This window comes from Papilio machaon, chromosome 1, assembly GCF_912999745.1.
Source record: "Papilio machaon chromosome 1, ilPapMach1.1, whole genome shotgun sequence".
NCBI lineage: Eukaryota > Metazoa > Arthropoda > Insecta > Lepidoptera > Papilionidae > Papilio > Papilio machaon.
The window spans coordinates 10229517-10246294 of record NC_059986.1 but is presented as its reverse complement, the minus strand read 5'-3'; the positions used below and the strand labels follow the sequence as shown (position 1 = coordinate 10246294).

Here is a 16778-nt window from a genome sequence, read left to right as displayed (position 1 = left end):
TCGAACCATAGACAATATTGCAAACCGGTTCGAGAAAAAAAGTTTCGCAATTTTTGCTTATTATTATTAGAATGTTTCTTGTATGAGCTATATAACTTATATACTAATTGCGATAGATGCAAGTAATCAAGGAGATAAAATTCAGCAAATTCCAATTTTCGGGTTTGACAAAAACATTTGCAGCCCAATTTTTGATCCAAATTTATTTTTAATCTGTACTTGTCACGTCTACTGGTTACGTTTTCTTCGACATTTTGTTAGGATTTCGCTGAATTTTTCAATTTGGAATCCTCAATGTCTCAATGGTTTCTTAAAACAAATAAGAAGTAAAAATGTCTGATTCGGAAGGGAGTAATTTTTCAGGCAGCGGTTCAGACGCGGCAAGTGTGGTATCAAATAGATCTCGTAGAAGCGCTGCTTCAAATCGGTCTATATCCCGGTCGCGGTCGAGATCTCGCTCTGGGAGTCGAAGTCCTTCCCGGAGTCCCTCTAGATCACGCTCGAGGTCGCGCTCCCGTTCCCGATCTAGGTACATAGTTTTACATTTTAAATTGTGAAAATGCCATCACGTATTGTTGGAAGAAGTTATGCAGTGACCTCATGATGCTAAATATTCACCAGAAGCCGTTCCGCTGCATCCGATGGCAGTCGCAACAGAGACGATGAAGCCAAGGAAGCCTCAGGCGATGAAGATGTCGAGGTAATAAATTCAATTAGTGTGATTGATTGTAGTGTGGTTTCTTAAAAGTTTTTTTTATTCATTGGTTACTTTTATAAAGTTGTTTGTCTTTAGGAGTATCATGTAACAAGCATGTCATTATTTAATACTACAATTTTATAACTTTGTTTCTTATAATGTGATAGTACTAATATTCAAAACTTATACCTAAAATATAGGTTATAATTTGTGGAACCACACTCTTGTAAGTGGTTCACACACATATGCAACAAAAACAATTGATGTTTTTTTCTTCATAGGATGAACAGGAACCTGAAGGTGAAGACCTGGTAGATTCTGAAGAATATGATGAAGATGAGGAAGAAGAAAGACGAAGAAAGAAGCGGAAGAAGGACAGTCGGTATGGCGGGTTCATCATTGATGAGGCTGAGGTAATTTTTACTATTCCCAAGTAATATTTTTAAAACAAAAAATATGTCACACAGTTCATGTTCTTAAATAAGTATATCGGTGACATTTTTGTGACAGGTGGATGACGAAGTTGACGAAGATGATGAATGGGAAGAGGGCGCCCAAGAGATGGGCATTGTGGGTAATGAAGTTGATGAAATCGGTCCCACTGCTCGGGAAATCGAAGGTCGTCGCCGTGGCACAAATCTGTGGGACTCGCAAAAAGAAGAGGAGATTGAAGAATATTTAAGGAACAAATATGCCGACGAGTCCGCAGCATTGCGACACTTTGGTGAAGGTGGTGAGGAAATGTCAGATGAAATCACCCAACAGACCCTATTACCTGGAATCAAAGATCCCAATCTGTGGATGGTGAAATGCCATATTGGCGAAGAAAAGGCAACAGTTTTACTGCTCATGAGAAAGTTTATTGCCTACAAAAATTCAGAAGAGCCTTTCCAGATTAAATCAGTTGTTGCTCCGGAAGGTGTTAAAGGCTACGTGTACATAGAAGCTTACAAACAAACACATGTTAAGGCCATTATAAATAATGTTAGTGCTTTAAAAATTGGCACATGGAAACAAGACATGGTACCGATTAAAGAAATGACGGATGTTCTGAGAGTGGTCAAAGAACAGTCCGGTTTAAAACCAAAGCAATGGGTCAGGTTAAAGAGAGGATTATACAAAGACGACATAGCCCAAGTAGATTATGTAGATCTAGCTCAAAATCAAGTTCATTTGAAGTTGCTACCAAGAATCGATTACACTCGTCTTAGAGGTGCTCTGAGAACGGTACAGAGTGAAAGCGAGGCGGCTAAACGAAAAAAGAAGCGACGTCCGGCCGCGAAGCCCTTCGATCCCGAAGCGATCCGCGCTATCGGCGGCGAGGTCACCTCCGATGGTGACTTCCTTATATTTGAGGGTAATCGATATTCAAGAAAGGGTTTTCTGTACAAGAATTTTACTATGTCAGCCATCCTGGCGGAGGGCGTCAAGCCCTCGCTAACCGAGTTGGAAAGATTCGAGGAACAACCGGAGGGTATAGATATAGAACTAGCTGCGCCGGCCAAAGATGATCCAACAAGCTTGCATTCATTTTCGATGGGTGATAACGTAGAGGTGTGTTCCGGAGATCTCGCAAACTTACAAGCGAAGATCATCGCAATAGACGGCTCTATGATCACGGTGATGCCAAAACATGACGCCCTGAAAGATCCCCTCGTGTTCAAACCGAACGAGCTGAGGAAGTACTTCAAGCAGGGTGACCACGTGAAGGTGTTGGCGGGACGGTACGAGGGGGACACGGGGCTCATCGTCAGGGTGGAGCCGCACAGGGTCGTACTAGTGTCCGACTTAACTATGCACGAACTGGAGGTGTTGCCCAGAGATCTCCAGCTGTGCTCGGACATGGCGACCGGCGTGGATTCTCTGGGCCAGTTTCAGTGGGGCGACATGGTCCAGCTGGATCCTCAGACCGTGGGCGTAATCGTCAGGCTAGAAAAAGAGAATTTCCACGTTTTAGGTATGCAAGGAAAAGTCATAGAGTGCAAACCTCAGGCTTTACAGAAACGTCGCGAGAACAGATTCACGACGGCGCTCGACTCCGAGCACAACTCCATTCAGAAGAAGGACATCGTGAAAGTGATAGACGGACCGCACGCCGGCCGCGAGGGCGAGATCAAGCACCTGTACCGCAACTTCGCGTTCCTGCAGTCGCGCATGTACCTCGACAACGGCGGCATCTTCGTGTGCAAGACGCGACACCTGCAGCTGGCGGGCGGCGCCAAGGGAGCCGGCGTCGCCAACGCCCTCGCGCTCGGCTTCATGTCGCCGCGCATCCAGTCCCCCATGCATCCCTCCGCGCGCGGCGGCGGCGGCGGGCGGGGAGGGCGCGGCCGCGGCGGCCGGGGCGCCGTCGCCCGCGACCGCGAGCTGCTCGGCCTCACCATCAAGATCACCGGCGGGCCCTACAAGGGCAACGTGGGCATCGTGAAGGACGCCACGGGCAGCACGGCGCGCGTCGAGTTGCACACCATGTGCCAGACCATCTCCGTGGACCGCGGGCACATCGCGCCGGCGGGCGGAGGAGCGCGCGGCGGCGCCTCCAGCTACTCGCGCACTCCGGTGCGCATGACCGGCTCGCACACGCCCACCTACCGCGAGACCGGCATCAAGACGCCCATGCACGGCTCCCAGACGCCCATCTACGAGTCGGGCGCGCGCACGCCGCACTACGGCTCCGCTACGCCGTCCCACGAGGGCGGGCGCACGCCGGCGCACGGCGTGTGGGACCCCACCGTGTCGGCGACGCCCGCGCGACCCGACTTCGAGTACGAGGAGGGCGCGGGGCCGGCGTACGAGTCGAGCTCGTACGGGCAGGGCCCCTTCACGCCGCAGACTCCGGGCACCATGTACGGCTCCGACCATTCGTACAGCCCGTACCGGCCGAGCCCCAGCCCGGCGGGCTTCCCCGCGGGCTACCTGGGCGCGCCCAGCCCCGCCGACTACTCGCCCAGCTCGCCGGCGTACGCGCCCGCCACGCCCGCCGCGCCCGGCACGCCCGCGCCCGCTCCCGACTGGCACACCACAGACCTCGAGGTGATGTTCCTCTCCGCAACACTAATGCGACAGCTCTCCGTGTGTGTGTAACAGCGACTGCAGTGAGTGTGTGCGATGTTGCAGGTGCGGGTGACAGGTCCGGCGGAGGAGGCGCTGCGCGGGCAGACGGGGGTGGTGCGCGCGGTGTCGGGCGGCGCCTGCAGCGTCTTCCTGCCGCAAGACGACCGCGTCGTGACGCTGCCCGCCGCACACCTCGCACCCCTCGTGCCGCAGTCAGGCGACAGGGTCAAGGTAGCGGCGTCATTTCTTACATTGAGTATTCATTGTATATGGACGTAGTATAACATACATTTGTATGCACACCAGGTGATCGCGGGCGAGGACCGGGAGGCTGTTGGACAGCTGATCTCCATCGAAAACCAGGAAGGCGTGGTCAAGTTCGGCTCCGATGACATCAAGATCATGCAGCTGCGACACCTCTGCAAGATGAGCGCCGCGTAGTGCACCGCCGCAGACATGCCGCACAGTGACACAACATTGCCCTCTTGTAATGTACACACGTACATTGAACTTGCTCTATGAATACACGATCACGAGATTACAAATTGTAAAGGCACTCTGTTAAGAAAGAAAAAACAAATAAAACACATACAAGGCCCAATTTTGACATGAAAGTGTGCCTAATAGAAGCTTTTCTAACTCACACTTGTTACCTACTTTGAAATAAACTGAATAAATTTCCAAATAATTTTGAAAAGGCGACCAAATTATTTATATCATAATGCAATAGTTTTTTTAACTAGTTTCTGTTCAACATTTATTCTGTTAAGTTTCCTCGTATGTCATTTTTTTAAGAATAAAGCAGTAAACAAAAACAAAGTACTTACGAGTATGGTTTGACTGGTTTTATAAAATAATAAATAATCTTTATTTGGGTCCATGGATATAGGTAGAGAGAGTCTTAGGTGACGACCATGTTTGTATCCTCGTATGTTTTGTTAATATCATAGGGAAACTTTTGAATGCATTGTAATTTCACTCATATAATTATTTATGTCCTTTTCTTTGACACACAATGGTCTGAATTAGTTTATTACAATGTAAACATCTTATCGAAGTATAATTGGGTAAAGTTATATCGACGTGGTAAGTGTAACTTGTTTATATTTACTGAAATAAAGTCTTACTTTTATATTTTGCGTTTCTTTAATAATTTTATACTGTACCTTATTACCGAAGACTGGGTCTCCGGTACAGGGAGCCTAGCACGAAAATTTGCGAGAAAGTATTCGTAACGTCATCGACAAAATATGTATATTTGTCTAACGCTCTATCAAACTCCTTTCGAGACGCAATATAAGACACTACGATCATTTTCTCGCAAATTTTCGTTCTACTCCCCTCCCCCCCCCCAGCTTCTAGATTTTGATTAGTCATGTAAAAATAAGAAACAAGTGTTGATTTTATTAACATTTATTGAATAAATAATACAAAATTGGTTTTTGGATCAATGTATTTTTTTATTACTAATTTGAAATCCAAACTAAAAATGAGCAAAAACTCCCGCAGATTTTGTGAAACGTCGATTAGAGACATCACGAACAGACGCCACAATCAATAACATTGCAAATACATTTCAACTTGCATTGAAACTTTCAAATATAATTACAAATACACAATTTATTAAATAACGCGGAAGAAAATGACTGACACTTCCTATGGAAGTTAAACTTTTATACTTTTCACAAAATGCAATTATTATTATTTATGCACTTTTCAAATAGCAATTACATCAAAGTACAGTTTGACATCAAGAAATATTGGATAACTGATGTGTACACACTGGTTGTCATGACAACCATTTCAATAAACAAGATGTAAATAGTAAAAAGTGTCTCTTATTTACGCTTCAGAAATAAACATATAACTGGCGACGAGGATAAAAATTATGTCTTTCTTGGGAAGTATACCAAGTTTTGACTACAAAACGACCGAGTGGTCAATTTTCAAGTCAAGATTGTCGCAATTTTTAAAGATAAATAAGATTGAAGATGGCGACAAAGGCGGAGTTCTCCTTACACACGTAACGGACGAAACTTATCGGTTGATTCGGAACCTATCTTACCCGCAAGAGGTCGAATCACTAAGTTATTCTGAACTCGTTTTATTACTCGACGGGCATTTCAAGCCGAAGGTATGTACATTTGCCGATAAGGCGAATTTTTACGAAGCGACAAGAAGTCCAGGCGAATCATTAGGAGACTGGGCGGCGCGACTAAGAGGTCTCGCAAGCTATTGCGACTTCGGCGCCGCTCTGGAAACGGTATTAAGAGATCGTTTCGTCCTCGGTCTGGGCTCGGGGCCCGAACGCGACAGGCTGTTCGAACAGAGCCCGACCGCATTGACGCTCACACGGGCTATTGAACTGGCGGAGCAGGCTGCGTGCGCGAGGCAAGCGAAACTAAGGTGCAGCAGCGAAGCAATGCTCACCAAAGAAGAGCCTATATATCAACTAGGACAACAAGATCACTGCAGACGGAGCGGTAACGGCCGTCGGGTCGGCGCTAGTACGTCGGGGTCATCCGGCGCAGCACCGCGCCGTGATCTGCGATGGGAAACTTCATGCTGTGCGGTGTGCGGGATGAAAAGTCATCATAGCGATAAGTGTCGGTACAGACGTTACACTTGTCAAAAATGCGGGAAGAAGGGTCATCTAAAGAAAGTTTGTGGTAATGACAGAAACAGAGGGTTTTATCATGTCGACTCGGATTATGACGGGCAGGGAACGGAGAATGAGGAGTGCCAGAGCTTCCAGAACTTTAATATGAGGTATGTTACTGATAAACCTTATATGATTGATGTAATGGTCGGTGATCAGGAATTGACAATGGAACTCGATTCAGGTTCTGGTAGATCTGTAATTTCGGATTTTTTATATCGTAGTAAATTTGTAAACTATCCTCTAGAAAGAAGTACACTAAGAATGTGCTTATACGATGGCCGTAAAATTTGCCCGTTAGGTTATTTCAATGCTGTGGTAACATATAACAATTTACAAAAAGTTATAAGAATTTTTGTCGTTAAAAATGGAGGTCCACCGATACTAGGTAGGGATTTTATGTCTGTTTTTCATCTTAGTTTAACCTGTGACTTAAAACATTTTGACAACGATACAGAATTATGCAAATTATTAGAAAAGTATCCAGACTTATGGTGCGATGAACTGGGTGCCTTTAATAAGTTTAAGATAAAATTACAACTTAAAGAAAATTCAATTCCAAAGTTTTTTAAGCCACGGACTGTGCCTTTTGCCCTAAAGGACAAAGTCGAACAGGAATTAAATCGGTTAGTAAAAACAGGTGTTCTCGTGCCCATCGATCGTTCACAATATGCTACTCCTATAGTGCCCGTGCTAAAGAGCGACGGCCGTGTTAAAATTGCAGGCGATTTCTCTGTTACACTTAATAAAGATCTCGTTATAGAAAAATACCCTATGCCTCGTATCGAAGAGGTTTTTGCTAAGATAGGTGGAGGCGATAGATATAGCAAAATTGATTTAAAAAATGCGTATAATCAATTTGTGTTAGACGATTCGTCTCAGGAATTAACAACAATTAATACACACAAGGGGTTGTTTAAATACACTAGGCTTGTGTACGGTTTATCCAACGCGCCTGCTATTTTTCAAAAGAGCATGGAGACCTTGCTATCGGGAATAGACGGAGTCAGCATTTGGCTCGATGATGTTTGTATAACGGGACCCGATAAAAGATCTCACTTAAAACGATTAAGCGAAGTGCTCGGTAGGCTAAGTAGCGCAGGTTTACGCCTTCAAAAGGAAAAGTGCGAGTTTTTTCAAACGAGTGTGAAGTATCTGGGGTACGTCATAAGCAAGGAAGGCTTGCAAACTAGTCCAGATAAAGTTAAGGCTATTCTCAACGCACCGGATCCTACTAACGTTACAGAAGTTAAAAGATTTTTAGGCTTAGTGAATTACTACAGGAATTTCATTCCAAACGCATCGTCATTAATGAGCCCTTTACACGAATTGCTTCGTAAAGATGTTAAATGGCAGTGGGGTGATCGACAGCGGCGCTGTATTGCGGCTGTGCGACAGGAGCTGGCGTCGGAACGCGTGCTGGCTCATTTCGAGCCCGCCGCACAGCTAGTACTATCGGTGGACGCGAGCCCCGCCGGATTGGGCGCCGTTCTTGCGCAGCGCACATCGCGAGGTGAGGAACGACCCATCGCGTATGCATCCCGGTCGCTCACGGCAAGTGAACGTAATTACAGCCAGATACAAAAGGAAGCAACGGCTATTATTTTTGGGGTAAAACGTTTTCATCAGTATCTGTATGGTCGGGACGATCCGTTTATTTTAAAAACCGACCACAGACCCTTGGTGTCTATTTTTAATAGCGCGACGGGTATACCAGTGACTACGGCTCTTAGACTTCAAAGATACGCGATAATTTTATCGGCTTACAATTATAAGGTACAGTACGTATCGAGTGACAACAACACCGCCGCGGATTATTTTTCACGCGCACCGCTACCATGTAAAGACGCCGAGTCCGGCACCACCGAACGGAATATAGACGCCTACTATGCCATCAATTTTCTAGATGAATCTACCCCGGCCGTCTCCGCGGGTGACATCGGCAGAATGACGGCACGCGATGCGACTCTTCAGACAGTCATTAGATATATGATGATTGGATGGCCGCGTAAGGTTAATTGTGAAGCGATTTTGCCGTACTTTCTTTGCAAGTCTGACCTGCAGTTTGAGAACGGATGTTTATTTAGAGGACATCGAATAGTTATACCGACTGATTTGCGGAATAATATGTTAAGTGAATTGCACGACTCGCATTTAGGAATTATTAAAAGTAAAAACAACGCTCGTAGTCGGATGTGGTGGCCCGGTATCGACCGGGACATTGAACGTTGGATCGGGTCTTGCGAGGCATGCGCTAGCGTACGCGCCGCACCGCCACGCGCGCCACCCGCGCCCTGGCCCGCCGACGCGGCGCCATGGCAACGAGTGCATATAGACTATATGACCGTAGGATCAAGGGTATACTTGGTGGTGGTGGACTCGCACAGTAAATGGTTAGATTGTTTGTATATGAATAATGGAACTTCATCTTCGGCTCTAATTGCGAAATTAAAATACCTCTTTTCAAATTTTGGTATTCCTAACGTTTTAGTGTCCGATAATGATGTTAAAATAAATTCAACTGAGTTTAAAACATTTTGCAATGCTAATGGTATTAAACATATGACGTCGCCCATATATCATCCGCCGAGTAATGGCCAGGCGGAAAACTCGGTACGAACGTGTAAAAAAATGTTAAGATGCATTATGAAGGAAAATATTCCTGTTCATAAAATTGATGAAATTTTATTGGGCTACCTATTTAACTATAGAAACACTGTACATTGTACCACCGGTGAAACACCTGCCAAGTTAATGTTCGGTAGAAACTTGCGATCTCGATTAGACTTAGTGTTACCTTGCAATAAAAATTACAATGGTAGTGAGCAGACGCCCATTTCAAGAAGTTTTGAAATCGGAAATAAGGTTTGGATCCGTTGGTATAGTGGACGCAATGATGCGTGGCGATTAGGTACGATAAAGAATAAAATAGGCCATAGAATGTACGAAATTAAGATGAAAGATTTAGATCTAACTTGTATTAGGCACGTTGATCAGATCAGGAGGTATACCGGGTGTGATCTGAACTCCGGAATGAGCACACAGTGCTATCAAGACTACGGTCCGCCGGTGTTAGTGACTGCAGGCGATCATTTTACTCCACCACGACAACATTCGTTACCAGCTGAGGCTGATCCACCAAGCGTGCCGACCGATCATCAACAAGCACCGCCAGGGTTGAGTGTTAGCGGCGGTACCGTAGGAGAGAGTGAGGCTAGAGTTGATGAACAGCAGGTTGTAGAGGAAAGGGATTTTCGAGTAAGTGATCGGCCGGAGCAGCAGGTTGCAGCTGTCGGGTCATCTAACCTGCCTTGTGTTGTTGAAGGGCGGGCGCGGGAGATAAATACTGTGGAGGCGGGCGCTGAGGTCGCGCCTGTGGAAGGGCCCACTCAACTCTGTGCACGCCCGAAGCGAAAGCCACGTATAGATTATAAGAAGTATTTTTAATGTTATTTGTTTTTGGGTTTCTTTGTAAGTTCTGTTATTTTTTATTATTTGTTAATTTGTTTGTAATAGTGTGGAGGAGTGATGTGTACACACTGGTTGTCATGACAACCATTTCAATAAACAAGATGTAAATAGTAAAAAGTGTCTCTTATTTACGCTTCAGAAATAAACATATAAATAACATTTCAGTGAGAATTAAACGTCTTCATAAAATCGGGTACATTATATATAGATTAAATGCTTAAGAAAATGCGCCCAAAGAAATATAGAAATGCCAAGAAAAATAAATAAAATATACAACTAATCAACAAGCTACATCGCACTGACTGTACACCTAGCCATTTATTACTGCGCTCAGCTCAGAGCGGGGAGACATGACACCTCATTAGAACAATGAAAATAACATCTCTGGCGATCCTGTAAGTGACATGTGTCAATGTCCCCTCGCACTGAATCTCAAACTTGGACTATCTAAAAGCATTCCCGCCATTTAAAGTAATGATAACATTTGGTGAGGCCGAGCTTGCTGGCGCGGGCAGGGCGCGGGCACGGCGCTACACCTATACAATAAAGTGAAAGTAAATCCCCCATCCCCTAAGTACTATACACTTAACTTACTTTATATGGGTCCATGTTAGCTCAGTCACATGATGTAAGGAACTTAATATCAAATTCAAATACTAATAATTATATTTAAAATGCAAAGTTTTTTTAATTTTGTTCTAAAATTTGATTACAAATAATTGTATGACCGAGCTTCTGAAGTCGTTTTGTTCAACAGAACGAAACATATTGCGCCAGATATCTTAAATTACATATTTGAAATAATAGGCCAATATTTACAGCTTGTTCAATACATCATCAGTATTCAAATTGTCATCTTCGATATATGTTAATTATACAAAATATTTATAAAACTTATTGAAAGAAATCGTATTGTTCTGAACCCATTCAAGTTGTTACAAGATGAACTCAGATCTTTATAACTATTACATTTAATGTTAAATCTCAATTAATTGTGACAAGTTAACGCTAAGTTGTCCCCGAGCATCCATCTCACACACTCACACAAAAAAACTACAATTTAAAATGTTTACACATAAATAATTATGTACAGGGGCTTATACATTTTTAAAATAGAAACTTAGAACCGATCTAATCTCAGACGAATTTTTTTTTCGATAACAATTTTGACAAGAACCGCTTCACTTCATTTCTGATAAACAATTTTTTACATAGTAATGTGATGTTCAATGCACAATATACAAATAATCCTGCAACAATCAGGACTAAATATTATCTCAATGAACTTACATAATTTACAAACAACATCGCCTACAGACGTATCGACGCCAAAATAATAATTTCACAAAAGCGATTACGATTTAATAAGTTGGCATGTTCTACATACATCGATTTTACTTAGAAATGTCCGCTAACGAGGTCGACATTAATGTGATCAGTTCCGGCGTTAGCGCTAAAACTGGCATTATTAGAGATAATATTGTTACAAATCGACTCGATTAAATTTACTCTCTATATCTAGATAAATATCGATATTGAATAAAGTCGACACATCGATAACATGACCAGCTTTACAATCGACACCAACAGCTGAGTATCGGAGACGCGGAGACGCGCATCGCCTGTTGCCACTACCTACACCTTTACATACAAAATATCTCAGTAGAATATGTTACATTACAAAATTTAGAACATTGTTAAAATTTACAAATGTGCTATGAAAATTTATAGACAAAAGATTTGTTTTTTTTTGTAAGTTAACATTTTGTATGTGAATGTGTGAGGTGTGAGCGTGGGCAAGCGCACTAGCAGTGGGCGTGGGCTCACGAGGCGTACATGCGCTTGATGTCGTCCTTGTAGCGCTCCTGGATGTCTTTCCTCTTGATCTTGAATGCGGCGGTGACGAGCCCCATGTCGGGTGACCACACTTCTGTGCACAGCTTCACCGCGGCCGGCACCTCGAACTTCTCCAGTCCGCCTGCAGAACACAAACGTTATACATTTATATTACTCATAATATTTTAGAGAGATTTAATTTGAATCTTAGATTTTTTTAATTTTGTTCGCTAACTTTTTACAATGAAGAAAGAAAAATGAAGAGGCAAGTAACATGTGTAAGTGCAATACATAAGTGACGTACATTTGCGAGCGTGGTCTGCGAGCTCGCGCACGACGGCCTGCTCGAGCGCGGGGTCCGCGTACATGTCGGCGAGCGCGGCGGGGGAGTCGGGCGCGGGGGGCCGGCCCAGCCGCGCGGCCAGCTCGGCCAGCAGGCGCGGCTGCGGCACCACCAGCGCCACCGTGTACGTCTTGCTGCTGTCGCCGTACACGCAGATGTTCTCCACCAGCGGGCACGTCTTCAGCTCGGCCTCCACCTTGCCCAGGGAGACGTACTCGCCCGCCTGCAGCTTCACCAGGTCCTTCTTGCGGTCGATGATCTTGATGCAGCCGTCGTGGTGCAGCTCGGCGATGTCCCCCGAGCGGAACCAGCGCCGGCCGTCCATCTCCACGAACTCCTCGCGCGTCTTCTCCGGGTTGCGGTAGTAGCCCTCGGCGACGCTCTCGCCGCCCACCACCACCTCGCCCTGGGGGTAGGGCTTGTTGCAGACGCGGTAGTGGCCCTCCTCCCAATCGACGAGGCGCAGGTCGACGCCGGTGGCGGGCGCGCCGACGCGGCCGGTGGAGCGGTCGTGCGGACACATGACGGTGGCGCAGGAGGTGGTCTCCGTGAGGCCGTAGCCGACGACGACGTCGCAGCAGAGACAGAGGCGCACCTGCGTGTGGGTGTCGGGGGCGAGCGGGGCGCCGCCGGAGATGGCGAGGCGCAGACGTCCCCCCAGCAGGCGCCGCACGCGCGCGAACACCACGCGGTCCAGCAGCGGGGTGCTGTACCCGCGCCGGGTCCAGCGCAGCTTGTACATGTAGGCCCACTTGAAGAACGCCGCCGCGAACGCGCCGCTGTTGGCCACGCGCTCCGTTATACCCTTGCTGATGCGGTCCATTATCAACTGCACAACACACACAAACGATTGTGATTAATTTACAATTACACAACTTAGTTATTCTGTTAACGAATAAAACTCATGTAAAAATGTAGACCGACCGGCACTGAGGTGATGCAGGTGGGCTGGAGAATGGTGGCGTCGCCCATGGTGCCCTTCATGATCTTGCTGGAGGTGTCCAGCATCGTGAGCGGAGTGGAGTACCCGATGGGCACACCTGCACACACAAACACATACAATTAGCGACAATGCAGCTTGTGTATGGTGTCAGTTTGAGGCTATGACGTGTACCTGCGAGTATGCAGACGTTCTCTGCGAGCAGCTCGAAGACGTGGGCGAGAGGCAGGAAGCCCATGAGCACATCTCCCTTGGCCACGGGGATGGCGTCAGCGAAGGCCTTCAGCGTGGCCACCATGTTGCGGTGAGAGAGCACCACGCCCTTGGGCACTCCCGTAGACCCCGACGTGTACATGATGATGGCGGTGTCCGTCGGCGATGGCGGCACTGACTCTGCAATAACACACTTTGTTAGTCTATCTGACGCGCGAAGGCTGCATTTTTTGTAGCCTCTGAATGCGTGATCTTAGCGACAAAGATTATGGAAATTATTTTAGTTTTCTTAAATCAATAGAACCCTACCGATCTTGGACTGAGCGCCCATGGCGACGACCTCCTTGTACCCGTAGATCTTGATGCCCTCCTTGAAGCCCTCGCGGTCGGTGGTCTTGAGCTGGTCCTCCATGAAAATAATGGTCTCCACTTTGGGCGTCTTGGCCAGGATCTTCTTGAATTTGGGCAGCAGGTCGTGCGTCGTGATCACCGTGGATACTTCGGTCTCGTTGATGCCGTGCGCGATCGCCTCGTCGCCGAGCGTCGCATAGATCGTTACCACTGGAAATAAGAACAAACTTATTAAAGTAGAGTAAAACTCTGTCTTCTTTTTTTAATTCTACAAGTTGTGTACGCTTTCTAATGTTTTTGTGTGTGTGTAGGTTTGTTTGGTCACCTGGTATACTCTGCTTGAAGCATCCGTGTGCGGCGATCATCCACTCGGCGCGCGTCTCTGCAAACATGACGACGTTGGTACGCGGCACACAGCCGAGCTCGCGCAGCCCCAGCGCGAACTGGCGCGCCTCCGCCTCCACCTCGGAGAAAGACCGCCACACGAACTCGCCCATCTTGAACTGAACCATACGCACGCGTCTCAAGTCTCGCTTAACTTCAATGGACGATATTTTTTTTCAGATTACGACGTTCTAATACGAATACTCCGAATCTTTGCGGAATGGTTTCTATTGTGTCGGAGTATACAAAATCCTTGGTCTATTTGGATTAAACAAGTGTTACAATGCGATATGAATACCTGTAGACGACAAAGTTATCTAATGCTGTAGCTTGGCTACGTCGTGGCTTACCTTTTTGAAGACTCGTCCGTTAGGCTGTAGTTCGTCGCGCTCGCCGAGCACTGTGCGGGTGCCGAGACAGGGGCGCTGCGCCCAGCGCTGTGCGGCGGCCCGCAACATGGCCTCCATGGTGGTGACGCCGTCGCGCACCAGCCGCAGGTGTATGTCGCTGGGCTCAGACACCGAGCGCACCGTCACGCTCGTCGGCGTCGACTCTATCACGCGCGCCTACACATACATTTATACATTTAGCATACCTAATTTTAATCATTTACCTTAACATTAAAAATGTAATATAGCATGATATACTATGCTATATTACATCTTCCTGTCCTTATCTATCTTCTAAATTTCACTCTTTTGAAATTTATAATGATTATATTCATTTTGCTTACATCAATCACTACAGGGAATAGTCATTCACAGTTCATTCATATTCAATGATAGGCAAAGATTAAAGATCCTATTAAACTAAAATAAATCACGGCTGAGCGTCAAGAAAAACTGAGTGTTTATTGACGATATAATCCGTGGAACGTTTTTATCTACCCCGCGATTTAATACCATTAGTATAAATGAATATTTGTGACGAGTAAAAAAAATAATCAAACATTCTACTAAGATAATAATTTTTCGGCTATAAGTATCAACACAACATTGTGTCTTGGAAAAAATCTCTTTATGAATGATTCGATTAATTAGGTTTTATAAAACGTAAACCGTTAAAATGTCGTGTGTAGTAGAGAGGTACCTTTATCCTCCGTGAGAGGGCGCGCTTCCTCCAGGGTCGCTGCAGCAGCAGGTGTATGGGGAAGGTGAGGATATCGCACACCAGCGCCACTGCGCGGATGGTGCGCAGCGCCGCCGACACCCACCATGACTCCGGCCTGCAATGCAATGTTAAAACCTAATTAATTTAATGGTTTTATAAATATAATAATTAATTAATTAAAATGTCTATTTGTATTTCATAGTGCATAGTTAAATACAAGATCTTTGGTATAATTAAGGTACAAGGGCTCAGTTGTCTATGCCCTAGATATGTACATTAAATGAATTACTGTACCCAAGGTCACTCTGCATAAGCGTGTCTGAATGATGGATTAATAATATAATAACAATTTACTGACTACATAAAATTGATTCGCACAGAAATATTAAAATGTGTAAAAACAACATCTCATTTTACGGAAATTTGCAAAGCCATAGATATAAAATAGTTATGTACGTTATTACATGTATGTTTTTTATGTATATACAATAATAACAATGTAGTTTTATTTTTGTTTGTTTTCCTTGCATTGTATTTAGTCATTTGATGTCATACACTAGCTCGTTTGACGTCGGAGGATGTCGACAAGGGGATTGTCTGTTGTCAGGTCAACCTTGACCCTTTGACATGACAACTCTTGTTGTGTTTATGCGCTTTCGAAAACACAGTAAAAGTAATGTCAGAATTGAATAACATTCTGTTTGTTAAGCAAATGTACTTACTGATCGTGTAAGTACATTTGCTTGATAATTTACACGATACATTGTCTCAGCCCTTGTGTCTGTCAAAGAAAAGTACAGCCGTTACTGCGCGGAAAAACCTTTGACAACAGATAAGGTATGAAAAGCAGCGCGCTTCGCATTGACCTACTTTACTCGTATGTATCAGATCTATATCAATCTAAGTTTTATACAGCGAAAGCTTAAATTTGATTACCGACTCTGTGCTAACAAAAAATATTACTTATATATTTTTAAACAATATAGCTTCATTCTTTTCTTTGGTGAGCAGGGAATAGTGTCTAAACTAGGGTAGCCTGTGTGTATCACCAGGCCAATTATATGTAACCAAATAAACAATAGCTACGCGTCCCCAGAATTTAAAAGATGCCAAAGACTTACATATATAGATAAAACAATGGCATAATATAAACATAAAAACAAATGGGAGTAAAGCAGACTATGCGATTATTATTATTTATTTATTTATTTATTTACAATACAATAAAAACCTAAAATAGAACTAATTAAATTAATTTATCATAACTAGTTGTTACATAAGTAGGAAGGATCTTTACCTCGGTGGCGAAGATGCGACCTTTTAGAACGAACTTTGATCATGATCACATATTCACGCAACATATGGCTGTTATTTATTTATAATAAACTTATCGAATTTAGGACTGATAACAAAACTACAAGTCATGTTTGGAAAATTTGTAACCGCGTTCAATCTCTTTAGGAACTATTACATTAGCAAAATATTTATTACCAAAGTTATGCTGAGATCTTTCAAGATTGTCAAAGATCAATCAAACAAATAAAAAATTGAGAAAGTACTTGTACATCAGTGTCTAGATATAAGAGTTTTTTAGATATTCGTACATTTGAGATTCCATCCCTTCATACCGTCTGTTCGAACGAAGAGGTTCTAATCTTTTATTCTGCGTCTATCAAAGGTTCTTTCCTAATTCTTTAGAATTCGCAACGTTCAATTTAAA

The 16778-nt window shown here is 44.7% G+C and overlaps 3 protein-coding genes across 6 annotated transcripts in view; 2 read left to right on the top strand and 1 right to left on the bottom strand.

Moving 5' to 3' along the window:
- Positions 1-229: 229 nt before the first annotated feature.
- LOC106719282 (transcription elongation factor SPT5) lies at positions 230-5093 on the top strand. 2 transcript variants are annotated; one of them, XM_014513589.2, is made up of 6 exons: positions 230-529; positions 625-700; positions 979-1110; positions 1208-3730; positions 3815-3982; positions 4058-5093. In XM_014513589.2, exons 1-6 carry the CDS (start codon positions 333-335, stop codon positions 4190-4192), a joined length of 3231 nt encoding a protein of 1076 aa, XP_014369075.2. In that variant the 5' UTR covers positions 230-332; the 3' UTR covers positions 4193-5093. The 2 variants fall into 2 exon arrangements, with proteins under 2 accessions (XP_014369075.2, XP_014369074.2); XM_014513588.2 differs by having other exon boundaries at positions 622-700.
- A 476-nt stretch (positions 5094-5569) lies between these two features.
- LOC106714598 lies at positions 5570-10026 on the top strand. Its single transcript, XM_045686193.1, has 5 exons — positions 5570-6758; positions 8394-8796; positions 8902-9023; positions 9408-9668; positions 10021-10026. The coding sequence occupies exons 1-5, from the start codon at positions 5640-5642 to the stop codon at positions 10024-10026; spliced, it is 1911 nt and encodes a 636-aa protein (XP_045542149.1). The 5' UTR covers positions 5570-5639.
- A 1557-nt stretch (positions 10027-11583) lies between these two features.
- LOC106719276 (long-chain-fatty-acid--CoA ligase 4) overlaps positions 11584-16778 on the bottom strand; it is a 32607-nt gene continuing 27412 nt past the window's right edge. For all 3 annotated transcript variants that reach the window (XM_014513580.2, XM_014513578.2, XM_014513581.2), the window contains 8 exons: positions 15038-15173; positions 14299-14514; positions 13890-14067; positions 13523-13774; positions 13175-13393; positions 12985-13100; positions 12022-12889; positions 11584-11859 (listed from right to left, as the gene is read on the bottom strand). In XM_014513580.2, the coding sequence (XP_014369066.2) occupies positions 11705-11859; positions 12022-12889; positions 12985-13100; positions 13175-13393; positions 13523-13774; positions 13890-14067; positions 14299-14514; positions 15038-15173 (2140 nt within the window). In that variant the 3' untranslated portion in view covers positions 11584-11704. The remainder of the gene's footprint in view (positions 11860-12021; positions 12890-12984; positions 13101-13174; positions 13394-13522; positions 13775-13889; positions 14068-14298; positions 14515-15037; positions 15174-16778) is intronic.

What these genes read in the sequence shown, in the direction of transcription:
- LOC106714598 (XM_045686193.1), top strand. Translation starts at nt 5,640, where the DNA reads ATGTCTTTCTTGGGAAGTATACCAAGTTTTGACTACAAAACGACCGAG. An exon ending in GGTGGTGGTGGACTCGCACA is followed by an intron (nt 8,797 to 8,901) that starts GTAAATGGTTAG and finishes CTAACGTTTTAG; the next exon opens with TGTCCGATAATGATGTTAAA. An exon ending in ATGGCCAGGCGGAAAACTCG is followed by an intron (nt 9,024 to 9,407) that starts GTACGAACGTGT and finishes CACGTTGATCAG; the next exon opens with ATCAGGAGGTATACCGGGTG.
- LOC106719282 (XM_014513588.2), top strand. Translation starts at nt 333, where the DNA reads ATGTCTGATTCGGAAGGGAGTAATTTTTCAGGCAGCGGTTCAGACGCG. An exon ending in CGCTCCCGTTCCCGATCTAG is followed by an intron (nt 530 to 621) that starts GTACATAGTTTT and finishes AATATTCACCAG; the next exon opens with AAGCCGTTCCGCTGCATCCG. An exon ending in CAGGCGATGAAGATGTCGAG is followed by an intron (nt 701 to 978) that starts GTAATAAATTCA and finishes TTTTCTTCATAG; the next exon opens with GATGAACAGGAACCTGAAGG.